Source organism: Varroa jacobsoni, unplaced genomic scaffold (assembly GCF_002532875.2).
Source record: "Varroa jacobsoni isolate VJ856 unplaced genomic scaffold, vjacob_1.0 scaffold_545, whole genome shotgun sequence".
Lineage (NCBI taxonomy): Eukaryota > Metazoa > Arthropoda > Arachnida > Mesostigmata > Varroidae > Varroa > Varroa jacobsoni.
Window position 1 is genome coordinate 333,812 of NW_019213447.1, and position 19,096 is coordinate 352,907.

At 41.5% G+C, this 19,096-nt stretch overlaps 1 protein-coding gene across 1 annotated transcript in view; it reads right to left on the bottom strand.

Moving 5' to 3' along the window:
* Positions 1–19,096, bottom strand: part of LOC111261312 (uncharacterized) — a 330,101-nt gene that overhangs the window by 113,255 nt on the left and 197,750 nt on the right. The window contains exons 6-11 of the mRNA XM_086968641.1: positions 13,643–13,793; positions 9,671–9,873; positions 9,055–9,292; positions 7,697–8,687; positions 6,613–7,499; positions 6,259–6,312 (exon numbers count right to left, since the gene is read on the bottom strand). Coding sequence (XP_086824767.1) covers positions 6,259–6,312; positions 6,613–7,499; positions 7,697–8,687; positions 9,055–9,292; positions 9,671–9,873; positions 13,643–13,793 — 2,524 coding nt within the window. The remainder of the gene's footprint in view (positions 1–6,258; positions 6,313–6,612; positions 7,500–7,696; positions 8,688–9,054; positions 9,293–9,670; positions 9,874–13,642; positions 13,794–19,096) is intronic.

The following is a 19,096-nucleotide window of genomic DNA, read 5'->3' on the forward strand; positions in this document are numbered from 1 at the left end:
GAGGCGCGTATAAATCAACACGTAAGCCAGGAAGAGACAGATCACATGAATTCACTATAGGAAATATTGAATCAACGATCGTACTGCAGTTAGACATGCAAAGAGAGAACAGAGGTAGGTTACGAGCATGCTTAGCGAGTGCTTACAAGCTATGCAAATTGCTGATCTGACAGGTTCAGTAAGTTCGAACCTCATCGAGTGTGGCGGTTAAGTGGTGGCAGTGGCCAGCGCATTGCAGGGAACGAATAGCCTGTCAGTCCTCCCGCAGCCCGTTTTATAGGGCGATGTCTTGCGTAAGTCAATCATAATCAGGCGTCCTTTGGACATCCAAAGTGTCGCCAGATGTTTGACCACATATACACCAGCGCCCAGTTTGTCCCGATAAAACGGCAGAACGTAAGTTGGACTGTCCGTCTTATGTGGCTGTACTTTTCAATATATGAATGTGAGTATTTCAAAATCATTCGACATGTGCAGTTGTCCTTTAGATGGATGGTGGCCATCTGCAGGGGTCGCTCCGACATGGGGGTAGGTGAGTCGCCAAGTATTCGAACATTCGATTCACCAGTGTCCTGTACCAAACAAAGCTAGGGTGGATCCTTCCTTATGGAAGCAGCTAAGATATAAATCTTGTGGATGGTGCTGGAGAGCTTAGGAAATTCCCAGCGTGGATCACAAGAAAACCCCTAGCGGCAAAAATTCGGGAAAACCAAGGCTTTGGCTTCTCCAGTCCGTTCTCTTTTCATGTGGTACGGGAATTTAGCTACCTCTCCGCTAGACGTAGCTACCAAACGGCATAAGACCGGAGGAGTCTGGTCGAGGAAGGAGCACCATGTTAGAAAAAAGGCGAAGCGGTGACAGCGGCAAGGGGAGGTGAGGTGAGAAAAATGAGACTTTGAGGAGGTACCGTCAAATTTAATGATAGCTCAACGTTCATCCTGCGTTACCCTGCTTTCGCTACCCGCCAAATCTTGAACGCATTGTTCCGTTCGTTGCCATATACAGTTCAGCTTAGAAATATCGCTAGGAGGACGGACAGAGTATTCGGCTGGACTGATTGGAACCGTGAAAATGATTTTATTAAACAAAGCAAAATAGCTGTCTCGTTTTTCGATCGAGTTCGCCTGGTCCGACTAGATCATTGTTATCTTTTGAACGTACTCGGTGAACAAGCGTACGTGAAGGCCGCGCAAAGATGACTGACAAGTAAAGCTTAAGCGTATGCCACAGTGGCAACATAAAAAAAAACTGGGTCAAGAATGAGAGCGTCTAGTCGCTCACGGGAAAAAAATTCCAAGTATCCGATTGGGCTGATAAGTTGATGACACTACAACCGAAAAGCCTTCGGACGAATCTGATGCCTAAATACGTAGCGCCGTTTGGAAGAAGCGCTTACCTAGCCTTAAAATGAACCAGTTCCTTGATAGCATGATAGAAGGTAATCGGGAACCTAGTCGAGAACACCCGTCTAAAAAAGCTTGTCATGCGACTTCCTTTACCAAGCGAATGTGGGACGTTTAGCCAACCAACAAAAATAGAACGAGCTAATATCATAAACTTGTTTGTTATTCTCGTATTTACTTCGCAACGGTTGCTCAGACACATTTCACAAATAAAAGCTAAGTGTTTTGTATCCGGTACTTGAGGCATTCCATCAGACTGCAGGCTTCCAGCACGAAACAAGATGTGTCCACGGCCGGATTCGAACGCAGATTATTACGGGTTCCTCAAGGCAACCTCAACTGGCAAACACGTTACACAAATAAAACCTAAACTGCCATAACCACCCCCATTCAGCAAGTCGTTCCCCTAACAACATCGAAGGCCTTTTTTTTACTTGGAAGACGTAATTATTCTTATCACAAAGATGTCGATTTCCGATAGCATTGTCAAATTCATTTCGAAATTCCTTGAAATGAAATACGGTTTGAGATTCATATGTGTGGCTGCCCAAATGTTCATGGTTACTTTGTATGGGAGTCACCAAACCGGCGAATAGCACGACCTGCCTAAAGAGCGGCGTTTCACCACTGCAACTGCTCATCTAACGTTTTATTACTTATCACGTCTCGTAGAGTTATACGTGCAAACTAAGTGTAAAACCCACTCGTTCTGCAAACACAAAGAAATTATATTTACACAAAATGGCAGACGGTCATGGGCAATCAGGGGAAAAACGCCGTAATCAAAGCAATCGCTGTTTCAATGAGTATACAATTATGTATAAAGTTTTGACGGGTTTCTTTCTGTTAATAATGTTCTGACTGTGGTAAATATACGTAGAGTCCTCACACCAGCTATGGCAATGTTACACTTCATGGAGGTACATCAACTCCAATATATACATAATTTTGAATGTTCCAAAATGTTTCTAATCCTTCAGAAGATTGAATAAGCTTCACTTTAAAATTGGCAATAATAGCATTCGCTTCATGTAAATTGCCCTAAGTCCGACTGAACAAATCCAGAGTTCCCTTTCAATTACCCCACCCCATAGTGCCTTTTATTATCTTCTCCATGAGTTTCGCCAGGGCTACAAATTGCAATTTGCTGTCTATTCAACGACGTTTTTCGGTATCTTCTCCATTATTTCGAGCCACTTATTCTACCCAACAGCGGTTGTCGGTTACCCTTTTTAAAAATTGTTTCCATCGGAGTCTGCCTGCCGACCGCTCAGTGTTAGGTGCGCGCTTTAGTACAGGAAATGGTATGGATAATCGGTGTGTGCAGTATTTCTACTTCCACTTTCTTCCCTTCATTAGGGGCATATTGTCGGGATGCGATTCATGAACAAACGGCCTAATCTCAAATTCCAGTTAGCTACAAAAATGGCAGCAGAAAGTGAAAGAAAAAAGGCGAGACCATTCATGGGCATTCAGCCTCATCCACCTCCTCTTCAGGGGCACAAACGAAGCCCCATGCCCACTCGCACACATACACGTTTGTTCGCCAGTATCCTCAGCCCCACAGGAGGCAAAGAGCCTACGCTCTGTATCCGTCTTTACATAAAACGGAAAAAAGAATAGTAGTCGACAAAAAGCAAATTTCGGATATTTCAGCTTTCTCTGCTGCTACATATACTCGAGCTGCTGACTACTGATGCATTACCCTGCTCTTATTCTACTAAAGGGGTGCTAACGGCAGTGTCTTCGATGTTTACGCATTGTACCCAGTCGGGATGGAAGGACAAAGGCTGTTCGGTTGAGTAGAGTCAATCGATTTGTATGTTTTTCGTATAAAGTAAGTGTGGGTCATTTTTATATATAACGCTTTTCAGCTGAACATACATGAATTGAAGATCAAAGTGATGACTGTGTACAGCGGCCAGTTTGAAATGTTTTTTTTTTTATTTTATGTGGTATTGTTTGGCTTTTGCCTTAGACAACGGTTCGATTATTCAGCAAGATCATTATCAACTGCCAACTGGTGGTCCCTGTCTTAACCAAATGACGGTAGTACTACACACGTACAAATGCTGTACGAAGACGTGGCGACCTGTTTTTTTATCATACTTGAATATGTGAGAGCAAGGGTCCATGCATAACTAGTAGAATCACAGACATCCGTAAATCTACTCGAAATACAATCAGAGCAAGTTATTTAATAGTAGCGGGTGGTAGAGTAATAAAGGCCACAACTTTAGTCCGACCAACCGTAATAGTTGTAGCAGTTTTTTTGCATGTGAGAGGAGAGAAAACAATATGAACTGACCTCGTTCTTTCTTGTACCTGTCTACTTTCTCTGTAGACATCAAAAACAAATCACACATACTGAAAAGATCGCAGAACCGATCGATCTAAAAGCGTTATTATACGATACTGTTCTGCTAATTATTTTTCTGGCCGCCACAGCACGACACATGTGAGAGCGGCTGCTTGGTACGGTCTCCACACCATCGACTGAGGCCAGCCAGATACCGCTGGACGGATGGAATAAAAGAACTTTGTGAGTGAATTTTCTTTATGGTATTGACAGAACAAGCCGTTCATAAGCATATTCCGACCCCTTGTTCCATGTAAGGCTTCCTCACAACGGACACAGTTGGCCAAGAATAACACATTTCAACTTTGCTTCCATTGTATGCCAACGACGGTTATAGTGAATGGCCCTGGCTACCGCGATTAGCGGTAAGCGGAATGCTCGTCGAAGCGTATGGTTCACGCAGTGTTCGCTAGCAGTGCGTGGCCACGCCGTTAGTAATAAAAAGAGACCTACGCTGGGGCCTATCTCAGCAACAACTCAGGTTATTTATTTACAACCACTGCGTCAGCCTGAAGCTACTCAGGTTCAAATACTGATAAAGCTCTCTGTTTCTGCTACGCTCAGGCTCAAACAATGATAAAGCTATCTGTTTCTGCTGTGCTCAGGATCAAACGCTGATAAAGTTATCTGTTTCTGGTACGCGTCCACGTATTTACCCAGGCTCGTTGTTGATCTAGTTTACGGGAGAATATTAGTTTACCAATAACTGATAATTCTGGATATTTGTGTGAGCTCAACCAACACCGTCAAATAGCAATTTTATGTAAACGCGTAAAGTTGTTAGAAAAAAAATTTAGAACATTTCTGTTTCTTTTTATCATATTCTATTATTTTATATGAAGAGTTACCAGTTTGTCGGTAACCTATACCATTTTACATTTTCTTCGAAGGGCAATTAACGTACTCGCGAACCGCGGGTGCAATAAAGTAAAAGTTTTATATCTTTCCAAAACACGACAACGAATCAGCTTATACTTCAGGAAGCTATTCGTTAACATACAGCACTTACGTATGCTGTTTATTAATGCTTGATTTATACATATAAAAACTGTTCTTAGCTAATTAAAATGACAGCTGGCATTTTTCCGCTAAGGACAATGTACGTAGTGTTCCTTCCGAGCAGCATTTGCATATTATTAATGCACTTGAAGACATGAATCGTACTGCGTGGGTGGGTCTTTAAACAAGTGACAGCAGTTAATTAGATATCTCAAAAGTGACGGTTACCCATTGATAGGTACCCGTAAGTGGAAACCTTATGTCCATTGAAATTACATAACATGAGCTAGTGAAGCATGGAAACTTATCCACGGTTGAATGCATATGGCCAAACTGCCATACAACTAACAGTGGTGTGAACGAAAAAGGTGCGACCTTTTGTTTACAATTGAAATTGGTTTGGCCATAATTGATCACGGCAACCACTGCGGTGATAGTAAGTGAGAGATTGTGAATTACTATTTGCTGTGTCCGGCTTTGTGATCACTGCGAACCTATTGCAGATATGTCAGTCGATCGTTGCTTAACTTAGTGACTTGACAATAGATCCAAAGTAATAAATCTTGTTCAAAACTCGCTCTTCAACGCATCTTGTGTAGTACTGCAAGAGGATTTGTAGGCGATGCGCGTTTGGTCCAGCCGTATGTTGGGCGACATCTGCTTTCCGTAGCCAGATTCTCGTCGACTATAGTTTAATATAGAGGTTTGCGGGTACAGGACTAATCGGAAAGAACCTGCGTAAGCTATGTCGATTTTGTGTAATAAGGAAGTTTCGTAAATGGTTATAGGAAAAAAAGGTCCCTCAGAATATTCCAAAGCTCCTATTGCTGATTCCGTTTAAGATATCCGTCCTCTGATGCCTGATGAAGCTGATCCCATTAACGATACCGTCTAATGGTTTGATCCGCTCCCTTCGGCGTAAATGTGAGAATGTGTCGATCAGGGTAAGGTTAAGCCCATCTGATACTCTGATCATAGAAAGGGAGGGAGGGACAATAGCGTTTGGTTTAGACCACTCTGAAAGCGACTGTTCAGAAAATAGAGCGATAGTAATCGACATACTGAAGTATTACGTTGCAATTTAATAAAGTGTTATTTGTTAATTTAGGTTACGCACAAAAATTCAATCCGAGATTGGCGCACGAAGCTGAGGAAGTTTTACATTGAATCTACTAGATTAAGCGCATTACATCAGATAATTGATGAATGTGGATAAATTCAGACTTGAATAATTATCGATCTCGTTACATTAATTATAATCGTTAATTATCGTAGCTACTCATATCATTGAGACATACACAATGTTTTAGAATCTGGTGTAGATATTGGTGGTGTGGACTATTTGCTCCGTTATCGAAATACGTTTAGAAGAAAAAAAAAAGTAAAATGTATCGTCTTTAGAATATAATTGTAAAAGTCGGTGTCTATCGATATCCTTATCTACTGTATTCATTTGTTACGGCAAGGAGTGTCTCAAGGAATATGTCAAGTACTCACGCTCTGACGCGGGGATGACGAAGCACAGTTGTGTTTATCGGAGGAATTTTTAAGCTAAAAAAGGAGAAACAAAAATATACAGTGCAAGATAGCTAAAGAAAACAAAACCAAATGTTTATATATGAATTAACATAAAACTCAAACCTAAAAAGTCAAAAGAATATAACCGTACACGGGATATGAAGCAACGAAATATTTATATATTTGTAAGAAAAAGATGAACAAATTGTTTATAAGTTATTATTATAAAAATGGTTATGAAAAAAAGGATAATAATGCTGGTTTAATATTTAATAAAAGACAGTTTAATTGTATATAACCTGTTGTGTTTTAAAGACGTTGGGGAGAACTAACCTGTCATCACATAGGACATTGATAAGTTTAGGGTCCATTTTCTTGTGTGGGGCGCTGCCTCCCTGAGGATGGTTGGAATTTGGACGCCCATTTTGTCCACTCTGAGTACCTCCGATACTTAATTGACTGATCGGGTTAGCACCGAGGTGAGTTGAGCCAACGTGTGGCGACTGTTGGGCGGAGTGCTGTTGTACGTCATGGCGTCTTCGATAAAGACTAGCGCCTCCTTCGCTCAGGTAGCCACTCGGGATTTCTTCCAGAACTCCGACGGCGCATCCTCCACGACCGGGCCTGAGTACGTCTCCATCCGATAAATATCCTCCTACGTCATCCTTTAGTGCGCCTAGTTGTCCTAGTTGCCCGACGGCACCTTGACCCGGTGGGTGATGCTTGAGCCTAGCCATATCCCGAGAAGCCGCTAAGAGGTGGCGCGCAAATGCCACTCGCGAGGGATCGGCCTGCAGCCGCAGCGACGGAACGTGATACTTTCCTCCCGGAATAAACCTACTACTTCCTTGATTCGGCGCTCCTTGGCTGCCCGGCTGGTTTGCCGACGGACTGCGCAAATAGCTGCCATAAGGAGCATTACGGGGTTGTAATGGCTGCATCGGACTGATTGAGTCAATCTCTTCGTCTTCGTCTTTACGTTGACTTTGCTGTTCCGTTATGTCTGTCGACTTCTTGAGTTCTTCAAGAGAACGCTTATTATTGTTAGTTCCGTGCGAGTTGACCATCGGTGAGACCATCGCCACCTTGTGCATGGCGGGACCGCAGCGGGGCAACGTATTACGTCCAAGTTCAAGTTCAGCTTGATATGCTAACACGGGCGGCGTTTGCTGGGTACCCTTTACAGCTGCCGTCGGCTTTGGAAACGTCAGTGATTTTATCTGCAGGAAAGGCACAAACAATGTTAAAAGGAATTGTGAATTTTTTGATTTTCAAAGCTTGCATTTAAAAAAAAATGGCGAGTATAACAATTTACTGCGATAATAACATAGTTTACACTTGAAAGTCAACAAAACATATTACTGTGTCCTAATTAATCTTGCGTATAATTTTATATATAGGGACATACTTCACGCACCTCTAACTGTGGCGGTTCAGGTATCTTAATCAGCAATGGATCTACAATAAGCACTGTGTCAGATAACGATGAAAAATGGCTGTTCTGCGAGTGTTGCAGGTCTCCTTCATGACTATGTAACAGATCGTCTTCTTCGTATTCGTCTTCTTCGATTTCCACTTCCTGTTCCCTCTCTCCGTTCACCTCTTCAGCCTTTTCGTTCAGTGTACATACGTTCGTTAATTGGACGGTCTGGATCTCCTCGGCCTCGATGATTTTCGCGGCCTCGGAGACAGTCGTTTCCAGGACGGTTGGCTGATTGTCCTCCTGTGAAATGTGGCTTTCTCGCGAGGAGCTACCAAGCGAGGAACTGTCTGATAGCCTTTGTTGTAGCAGATCGGGACTCTGCTTGGGTGATGACGTGTGCTCTTCATACGAGATACCGCTGTCATCCGCGGAAGGACACTCAACTTCTTCACAGGTGTCTTCGACGGGCGAAATATCGTTTAGGCTAGCCGGAGGTGGCTCTTCGGACAGTAGAAGTTCAACGTTTCGTTCTGAAACGCGAATATGACAATTCGGTGATAAGTCTTCTGCACGTCGCGTTTCCGGTCTCGGAGGAGGTGAGGGGGTTCGCTCGAGCTGTTCGGCCTTCGGAGGTAAAGGCGGCGCGTCCTTAGGAGGCCGTGGCGGAAATGAAGATGGACTCTGTTCAACTTCAGACTCTTTTGGGGGTAGTGGCGGTGGCGGAGCTGACGCTGTTGCCTCCGGTAAAAGAGGAGGCGTGGAGATTTGAAGTAGACGACTGTTTCTACGGGAGCTATTGCTACTAGTGCCGTTATGATCGCTGGACGCTGTCGAAACTACGGAGCTAGGCCGTGAAGGTTTCGGCCGACCAAAATGGCCTGAAGGAGGGCGCAGCCCTGATGGAGGCGTCGGCAGGCCAGAAGTGTTTGCTGCTGCATTGAGAGATGACGAACAATCGCTAATCGATGATACACTAGATACCGACCTAAAATCGCCACAAATAGATAGGTGTATCAATGGTTAATATACAAATTATCTTAATTACCTTTTGTTTTTCTCATCACAACTAATATATGATTAGGTTTCCATTTATCTACTAGAATCATTGCATTTTATATGACAAATGTTTTTAAAGCTGTTCTTTGGTGCAACTGCCGTCTAAAGAAAAAACTAGTATGCATACATAGTCTTATATCTCTATTTATTAAGACTTTTAGAAGTCTTAATAAATAGATAGAAGTTCTAAATGAACTAAGAATAGCAAGCTGTCATGTAGTATAAAACTACTGCAGTTAGATTGCACTCAAACACAACTGCTCTGTATACTTATGGAGCACTTGCGGCAAGCTCACCTGTTACCCTGAAATCCGGATAGGTTTTGTGGCTGATCGGACGTATTCGCGTTCTGCACGGGTGCAGTAGCTGCCTGATTCTGTCCCGTTGCAAGTGGTCTTGAACCGCCGTTTCCAAAAGACCCAGGGGCCTTCCGGGTGGTCGCAGGAAGGCGCGAGGATGACCCTACTGGAACTGTTGGCTCGAGTTTAGTTACCTGGGCAATCTGCGTTTTTGGCAATCCTCCCACCGAAGGGGCTAAAGCAGAATTTGTAGAGGGAATAGTCGATATATTGTAAAATATGATTTGCTATGCACTGATATTTTTAAGGATTGCCTCAATACCGACGAGTTCTTATTTGATATACACTCCTATTTACTCACATGAAGTGTACAAGCTTCCAAGTTTCCATGATTTATTCAAATGGCAGCGGAACTGAGCACGGCATATTCGATATGGGATCTAAGATTAATCTTTCAATGCAATCCATAAATGAATATCTTAAGAAAAGGAATAAATAAGTACGGAGGTTTTAAGAGAAGTACAGCCCACCAAAAATCAGTGTCATCATCTGTAATTGTCTAACGTGTAAATTTCATAGCCAAAGATGAATGTTGTATCTTATATACTTTTACCTTTGAGCTGTTTTGAAGTCTGTTCATGCGTCGTTCCTTTTTTCGGTTTAGGGATCTCTTTGCTAGATTGAGACACTACGGGTACCTGGTTCACCTGTTGACTACTAGGCGCTCTTGAAATAGAGCCAGGTTTTTGTATAGACGACGATCTTCCAGAAGCAGCCTGTGGCAAGGATTGTGTCGAGCCGCCAAGGGACGATGGCCTTCATATAGACAGGACAAAAATTTAAACATGAGAATAACTATTTATGAGAGTCTAACTGTGAGTGCATTTTTCAAAGCTTACGGTAACAAAGGACAGTCAGTCCGTCTCTGAAGGCCATTTTAAAAACATAGTGGAGCAACATAGTTCGCGTAATATGGATTCGATTTTTGCAAACTTGTGCCATTTTGTTAATTTTAACGCGTTTTTGATAGTTTCAAATCTAAATGAGATTCAATATACCTTGCGTTCTGCCCTTTATTTAACACACACAGCCATTCCTGCCAATCGGACGGCTGCTTTGCGTAAGGAACCATTCAGCGATATTTAGCATCTATATAGATATAGAGATGTGGCTATACATCGAACATGCGGAAATCACTGTAGTGCTCTGAGAAGCAGGATAATACGGTAGTGGCTGTGTCTGTTACATAAAAGGTAGCAAACCTAGCAGATACGTTAATTGCATTGATCGTTAATTCTACATTTGTTCATTAAAAATTCATGTAGTTGTAAATTTCAACGCTTGAATGAACGAGTGTTAGGTGACCTTCACAAACTCAAAAGATCACCATTGTATCCCGCATGTCCTAAAGGAAAACTAGCCAACGATTTTGATTGGGTGGTTTTTCTTCTCTTTGGACTGGTGTTCGCATAGCTACATTATACTATGAGCCAGCCAGTCATCAAATACAGTACGCAATCTTAGCCAGGTTGTCCGCGTGGCTATTGCGACGAGTCAGCAATAGGTGATAACGGACCGCTAAAGCGCTAATACAGTCAAAGACGTGAGTAAATTGTCTACCGAAACAAATCTTTATTTTACGGTACGATGTAAAACGTAGATATTTTAATACGGTAAACGGCACCCTACTTGAAGCTATTTCCGGAGGTCACACAGCACAGCAAAGCAATGGGCTCAATTTAAGAGCATAGGCATCTTTTCTACCCCTCATCGAACAGACGGCTGTTCTGCTCACGGTTTTACGGCGACTCTGACCTTCTGCTTAGCCCGTACATCTGACTAAATCTAATATCCTTTAAAAATATCTCAATTTCGGTGTAAACGACAATTTGTTTTCGTTTCAGCACATAACGGCAATGGATTAAATAGCAGAAGCAATATTGACTAATACTTTCGGTGAACGCTGTCTATTCTAATTTTCGGTCTATGATCCCCACGTCGCCTCTCTCTTGATAAACCCATTGCGTTTTATGTGACACGAACGTAGGGGTGGATCTGGCAGACATGACAGCAATGTAATACCCTACTAGAGAGTCTCAAGCACGATGTTTTTGGATGTGATTATTGGCTATATAAAAAAACTGTGTAGTCTTAGACATTGTCTAGCATAGGCCGCACACTAGATTGAATAAGAAGCCAAACCAGACGAAATCCAAATCAAATTATCATTGTTATTTTACAATTATATATTGCATCACCTGCTATGCCCATTTTCAGCAAATCGTCTTCATCAAGTAACTACCATTTACAGAATAGTCTAGCACCTTTTTTCAAATTTCACAAAAATTTCGAAAAATCGTTTCTTCCCGCTTCTTCGAGATCACTTACATTCAGTGAATGACCACTTTGACGTGAAGTCATCTCACTGAAAAACACCGTCATCAGCCAGCAGGCACATTTGAACATCTTACCTCGACACCTCAGCCGTACGTTAAGCCACAATTCGTTACTAACAAGAGCCTATAGATTGCCTAACAGCATTGCGCTCTTTGGCATAGATTAACACGTGCTGTATTGACTAACTTCGTAAACACATCTGAAAATCGTTAATTTCAGATGAAATTTAAGTATACGAGGTAAATTAATCATCGACCAGTTCCGCAATTCCTTTCAGTTTCAATTAATAGATGGCGTAAACCATACCTCTCAGTTAACTCAGAAGCTCAGTTGACTCCCACTAAACTTGAAACGAATTTTTTTACGTCGGATGGCCTACACTTTGGATTTTTATATTGGACACACGCCACGCTAGGCTGGGGTTATCTACCCGATGATTTATACCTTTCAAAAATGCTCGCGTTGGTTTTTCTGGCTTCAAATTGAACAATTGGTGACGACGATGACACGTGGAGATATTCGTCATTTACTAGTGACTGATTTTACTCGCAGTGATGAAAAAAAAAACGAAGAGTACTGAATTGTGGCCATCGTTGACATTTGCTGGGTGACAGAATGCGGCAAAGTAAATCTCACTGAACTAGTCATTTAACTAGTCATTTAAGAAAATAAGGTACTCTTTAATAGAGTACCTTATTTTCTTCAAATACACAAATGAACCTGATACTTTATTGTCGCGTATAAGAACTTCAAATATAAACTTAGACGATAACGTCAACACTTAAGATGTACTACTTCAGCCAGAAGCCAATTAAGGGAGAAACTTCTAAATCTACATCCAGAGCCATATAATGAAACGGTCTCATAGACTGGCGCTCTATAGTATTAAAATCATGCTTCGGCATGTACAACTGCTTGAGATAGAAGTGTTGCTCTATTACAACAACAGCCAATCAGAAGAGACTTTCGGTCCACACCAAAATCATTACTCTCTTAGAGTTTACTAATTTAAATTCTACCAAAAATAGTTAATAATGGTCTGCACCAAAATGTATCTAACTATCTTGTGCTGACACGAGGCGCTTGATGACATACAGGAACGCAGTACTGGCTATTTTCCGGTGGTGATCGTAGGTTTTCCAGTGCGTAAACTTCACTGAAGAACAAGAAATTGAACGGATCAACAATTCGTCTATTTTTGGCTCTTTGCGCGCATATAACCCAACGCAACATCGTACTGGTCGTTATCAACCAAAATTGACGTCAACAAAAGTCGGAATCGAAAAATTATCAGACCATGAACAATAGCAACGACGAAAGAAAAAAATACTGCCATTGAAATTTCCAGACCGTGAAGTCGTTGTAACCGAATGCGATTCGGCAGCTACGAGCACCAGCAACCACCACTATAACACTGTTGACTATCTGTTGTTGTCGCTGCTACTGGCCGTCTTCAATACAACCATTTATCAACGACGAACTCCATATATCTCCACACATATGTCTTTCCCTTGCTTGTTGCGTGTTTCAAAAGACATTAGCCTCAATTACCAAACGAAAGCTGTATCTGCTATAGCGTGCGAATCCAGAGACCAACATCATGGTAGGGACGTAAGATTAATCTAGAAAGGTTAGCTTCCTATGAAGCGGAATTAAAGAAGGAGACTTTAAGCGACTACGACATTATCAGTTAATTATGTTGTAACTTACTCAGGTTTGGATCGCGAAAGAGTATAAACTATCTTCACGAAGAAGCTACGTCTGATCAGTCCGCACGATAATTTAATTAGCCAATAGTTGCAAATATAACACAGGCTATAGTGAGTATATGTATATATATATATATATATATGCTGTTCCAGAAGATAACCTAAAAATTCCAAAGCGATCTACTTACTAACCTGCCGAGATCTACGTATCAGTTTTTGGTTCTATGGTTAGATCGTCAAATTCAAGATCGTGGCGCTGCGGGACGCAATCGATGTAAAAACTAGTTGATAATACAGGTAAACAAAGCTGGACTCGAAATGAGAACGACGCGTTAATCGGATAAAGGATCACTGACCGAACTATTTAAAATCGGAAAAAAAATTATCGCCTGTAGCAAATGCCGCCAAAATTCGAAAGCGCACTTTAAAGCGATTGTCCCTATAAATAGGCTGGTTTTCAAATTGGTCCATTCTCTTACCTCTGTTTCTGATTCGAGAGGTTCGGAATGCCTTTTGTAAGGCCGCTGGTGATATGGCCTGTGGCAAGTGACGGTGAACTAGACCGAGAACCGCGTGATGACGGCGGAACCAAGCCGCTTTTGGGATTTTGAGCCACACCCGACTGAGAACCTGTAATACATGGCAAAAAAATAGAGAGTTACCGCTACATTCAGAACACGTTATTTAATTGACAAGGGTACAACAGGTATACTATCTGTTGCTAAAGCCGACTATCAATCAATGTTTTTGAATAAAATGTAAAGTCGATGTTTTACGTCATTCGATGGCTTAGTGTGAACAGCCGATGGGTTTAACTCATTATGATTCTATAATACAATGGGTTAAGCAAAACGTTCTAACCCAGTATAAGCAAATCAGTTGATATACTGTTCAAGAAGTGGAAACGGCCAAGTTCGTCTCTACGCGCGTTAGAAAATAACTTTACTTACCGTCAAGGCGAAACTTTTTATCATTTATCACATAAAAGAATCGTAAGTTTTTGTACAACAGAAAGGTTCGTTTATAACATGCCTGTCGGTAGGAAGATCTATACCGATTCCAGTTTATAAACAACCCATATTCATTCGGTTGTCGGAAAGGGGACGGCTCTAAGAAACATGGATTCGCTGCACAAGCAGAACCTCAGCTGGCTAGTCCAGTCCCGATAAGACAACAATCCAATCAAATACCATTGATAGTGCAGTACCTATTTGAGAATACCGGTCATCGTAGCATCGACCAGTACCTAGATGCTTTTTGCAGACTAAGACCAGGTAAGCGATTCGTTATGTCTAGAAGATCATGCGTGATGAGACAGAATGGATGATCGCGTTCGTCATCTTTTACAAAAGCTGTTAGAGTTGAAACAAGCGTCCATGATGCCATTCAATACTTCTGACTGGGACACGACGGCCGAAGTGTCTTGCAATAACGTCGTTGGCCATTCGGCGCATTCTTTATTTCCAAACCCATGAAACAGTTATGTTTCTTTAGTTATTAGGGTATAATGGATGCTTTATAAACATCAGTTCGAGCAGAAAGTAGTTTAGGTACACAGTAATCGTTGAAAGGAACAATGGCAAGTTACAAAACCTGGGGGTTTTTGCTGATGCTTCACTTTGAAACATATTACGGGTATCGTCCGGCATGAAATGACACTTGCCAATAAACTATCCAACAACGGACATGTTATTTTTTTCTACAGCAGACATTTTCTACAGCACTGCTGAGTACGTTGGCTACGCAGGCTATGGTTTAACAAAGCTTCGATCAATGAACTATGTACGAATGGCAGCTCCTATATGAACAGCGACAGTGGCGGAAATATATAAGCGTAATTACTACTATTCTTGATGCTGTTTCTACTCCATCCGATTAGCCGGCTGGTACAGATAAAAGTAGTTCTATGCCTTTGTAAACTGTATATATAACCTAATGAACATATTGTCAGGCCAATGACAAAAGCGCCAACGTAGACATACGGAAGGAAAAAAAATATGTCTCTAAACAGATCAAGAAGCAACTTGAGCTGTTGTACCTGTTTAATGATGGCCGCGATTCTTCCGTCGTTCTATATTAACTACGACTTTTACCGCGACAGCTGCGTTTACTACGAAAAGGCAGCGCAGGCACAATCGTTAGGCAACGCTGTGCGCAAGGCACTAGCAACCTTCGTCTTAACAGGACTTGTACCACGTGCCTATAGTCTAATAAAAGTTAAAGAATGGCCAAGCTTCTTTTTTACTGTTATTCGATTCTGGTAATTTAATTTCCTTTCACTACCGGTTGAGTTTAGAGGAAACGACTATCATTAATAACAGGACGAAGGGGACATTAAGCGAAATTAACAACTGAACGTGAACGACGATACATGTTCGAAGAAAATACACAGTTTTCAATGTATGCACATTTGTAAACACATTGTTTCTGCTGCCTGTCGCTAGATCCGTCAAAATTAACCAACGTTAAATTTTGAAAAAAGCTTGAGAACTCATATCAGAATAACAGATCTTGCCGAAGTAGTAACTAAACAGCACATTGTTATGGTATGATCAGCGTTTGTGTGTCGTCTACTACGACACCATTTTGCCGATGACAATTGTCGGTTTTCAAGATCGTAGCGTCGTTGCCAGAGATGAACTCGCTACCTCACAACGATCTTTTAACGGATTAATGAACAAGATTTCAAAAGGAAAACAACAAGATCTGTTTGATCGTTGCCGTCAGGTCTACTCTTCACTTCGAAATCGATTTGAACACGAAACAAGAAGCCATCGTAAATAATTACATCTAGCTTGTAAGTGTAATGATCAATTTAACAGTAAGTTGCGGTAGTATTCGTAAGGGAAACATTGTTCAAATTGTTTTCCCTTCTATTGAAGTCATTAACGCCACTCCTATTAAGCCATTGATTTGTCGCACGCTTGGAACACTGCTAGTTACATCGATTCCTGCAGCTTCTGCCTGAATGCCGTTTACTGATAAATCAGAGACTAGTCCCTTACATCGTTATATATAGTGTCCATGCGTGTTTAATCGTGCCGTGCGGCCGTACACGTGCACCTCTGCAATAGATAATTCGAGCCATTTTAATCGTACATACGGAGCCGCTGCTGCTGCAGCTGTCAGACAAAAAGGAGCACTATTACTAGCTCGCCTACTTTTTCGCCTAATGAGAAATAGGGGGGCAGGGAAAAGAAAAGCAAGAGTAATATGCCCGACTGTGCTGATATCAGCGCCAATACCGGCCGTGTCGTGTCTAATACTGCTCGTCAGGTGTTATGTAGAAGAAACTAGCGTTTCGTAGATGTGAACAAGGGAGGGGAACGAAGGAGGTTGTGCGCAACAAAACCTCCAGCCAGATGTCGCGAAATCGATCCTAGTCAACTAAATATAAATGGCGAATGTATAGAGGATCATACGATTGGATCAAAGAGAACATGCTAGCAGAAAAACACTTGCGGAACAACTAGCAACCGTTAACACATAATAATACATTAATAAATAACATACCCATTATCATGGAGGGTCTCGAGGGAGTCGGCAGCGCCATTTGTAGTAAACACGGTTTTTGAATTTCATCTGACAGTATTAAAATAGTGTCACTCGAGAAGCCCGAAACCAAGTGCTGCTGCTAAGTAACTGGTATCGTTCTGTAGTATAACAGAAGTTAGGCGGAAAAAAACTGGGCGTCGCCGATTGTTACCTCCTCGTTACTGAATGGGTAGCAAGAGTGTCGTCGAGTGGCTGGAATTTGTTCATTTCTATGTTAACTGAAGCCTTAACAGCGTGTGAAGAATTGCGCCAACAGCAACAAGGCAAAATTCATGGCCCTGATGACACTCGACGAAACGATGGCCTGACAGAACACAACATCAACATGAGGAAAATACGGAAAGCGAAATATTGCTGACAATATCTGCGTATACAGCACGGGTTGATACCTGTACACAATAATTACAATTAGAAATAGATCGTGTGTATGTCGTGTGTCCAAAAGACTATTCGTATACAAGCGAGTTTCGTTGAATGAACAGAAATTTTCCTTTGGAGGTTCGTTCCCTTCAGAATAGATAACTGTTATCCTAAACGACTGCCTAGAACTGTAGGGTAATTTTACCTTTTAGCCGGCCCCATATAAACAAAATGCCTTATGTAATAGTGCATATACGTATGATTTTAGCGTTTCTGTCCGATTCGTATTCATCGAGCTATAATATTTTCGATTGTTGTCCTTTAATTGATCTACGTAAATCCGCCAGCCTTCAATGGCTTCTTCAGAAACGGATCCGATATAAGTTTTAGCTTTAGAAATATACTGCAACCACAATACATTTATATCATCCCGGTATCGTTCATTAGCTTATTTTACGTAGACATAGATTCGTCAGGAGATACTCGATAGGACAAGCATAAACACCTAATTAACCGAGAAGGCATTGAACAGTCGTCATATATAACCGCATCGTACTTAGTAAACATGACGATTGTGAGCCCATTTACACTAACGACTCGACGCACGAAGGCGCTTACGTAATAAAAACGTTTTTATTTACCATCGAAGCTGCTCTTAAAATATTTGAATTTTTATATTTAGTTATATATTTACTATTTGTCTTTAGAATACACATGTTTGTAATTATTTCGCAGGAAAATTGCGGCCGAACAATAGAATTTTATAATAGATTTGCTCGTTTTCATCAGCGTGCGGTTCAGCTGCAATCAAACGGGCACTTTCTGTCCAGTAACAGGCGACGATATTATCAACACGGAGCAAATCAGCCTTTGTGAAGAAGCTTAGCGGATCAAAACATCTAACGTCAGGATCAATGGATCGGCTAGGAAATAGTAACAACAAAAATAATAATAATAAACCAATAATCAGCATACCGTAACAACAAATTGGGTCTTGTTTCTTATTCGGAAAACAAAGGCTACAGTCTTTAGATATATTTACACGTGTATTTACAGCTTAGGAAATATTTATACGTTTTTTCTGGGTATTAGTCGATTTTCTCGAACGTACCTTGCACAGTCTTATCGGCATTGTATGTATATGACAAACGTGTTTTGGCATGTAGCGATGTTAACGTTAGTTTCTTTACTCGCTTACGTAGAACTTCAGTCTCTTTCTTTATTGCAACCAACGGCAAATTCTAGAGTATTGTCCTAATCATTTTGGTGCATCCAAATAATGGGTCGTAGTTCAGATGGTCTAACCGGTTCACCGATTCATATCCGAAAAAGGACGATTATGATGTAGTTACCCATTTGCCAAACACATGTCTACAATATGATACCTTATATAATACTCTCGATACCAAATCTATGATAGGAATTATATTATTTTATATTGGTGCCGTTCCGGGTGCCCACAACATTTATTGCGGAGGTACTATTGATCATATAATAATAGTAAGGTAGGTAATATACTCGCATATTTACCACATTAACCTGACGTTCACCCCTTGCCCCCAACAGATCCGTCACCGAAGCCTTTCTATCTTTAACATTCCAACTGTCACAGCTGTTCCGATGATTGGGGCTATTCACCTAACCATAGGATTATGGTAGGTTCAACGCTTGCGAGGAACGCCGTTGATGATTAACAAAGATGGAACAAATCGATTGTCTCTCACATGACATCTTCGCTATAATCGCTTCGCGGTTGACGCCAGAGCGAAGGAAACAATAATGTCATCTGTAGTTATGAGATAGATCGTATATTTGATATATCGTTGTAGTTCGCTTTAATTAAGAACAGCAACAAAACACAGAGAACTTCTTATCGCCAAAAACCACCGTCTGATGCTATTCTCTGCGGAAAGTCACCCTTACGGTTATTATCTTGAACGCCTGGGTTGCCTGTTACAAGCGAACATGTAGAAACACCGACGAGATCGTCAATGTGCATTACACAGTACGACGCACGG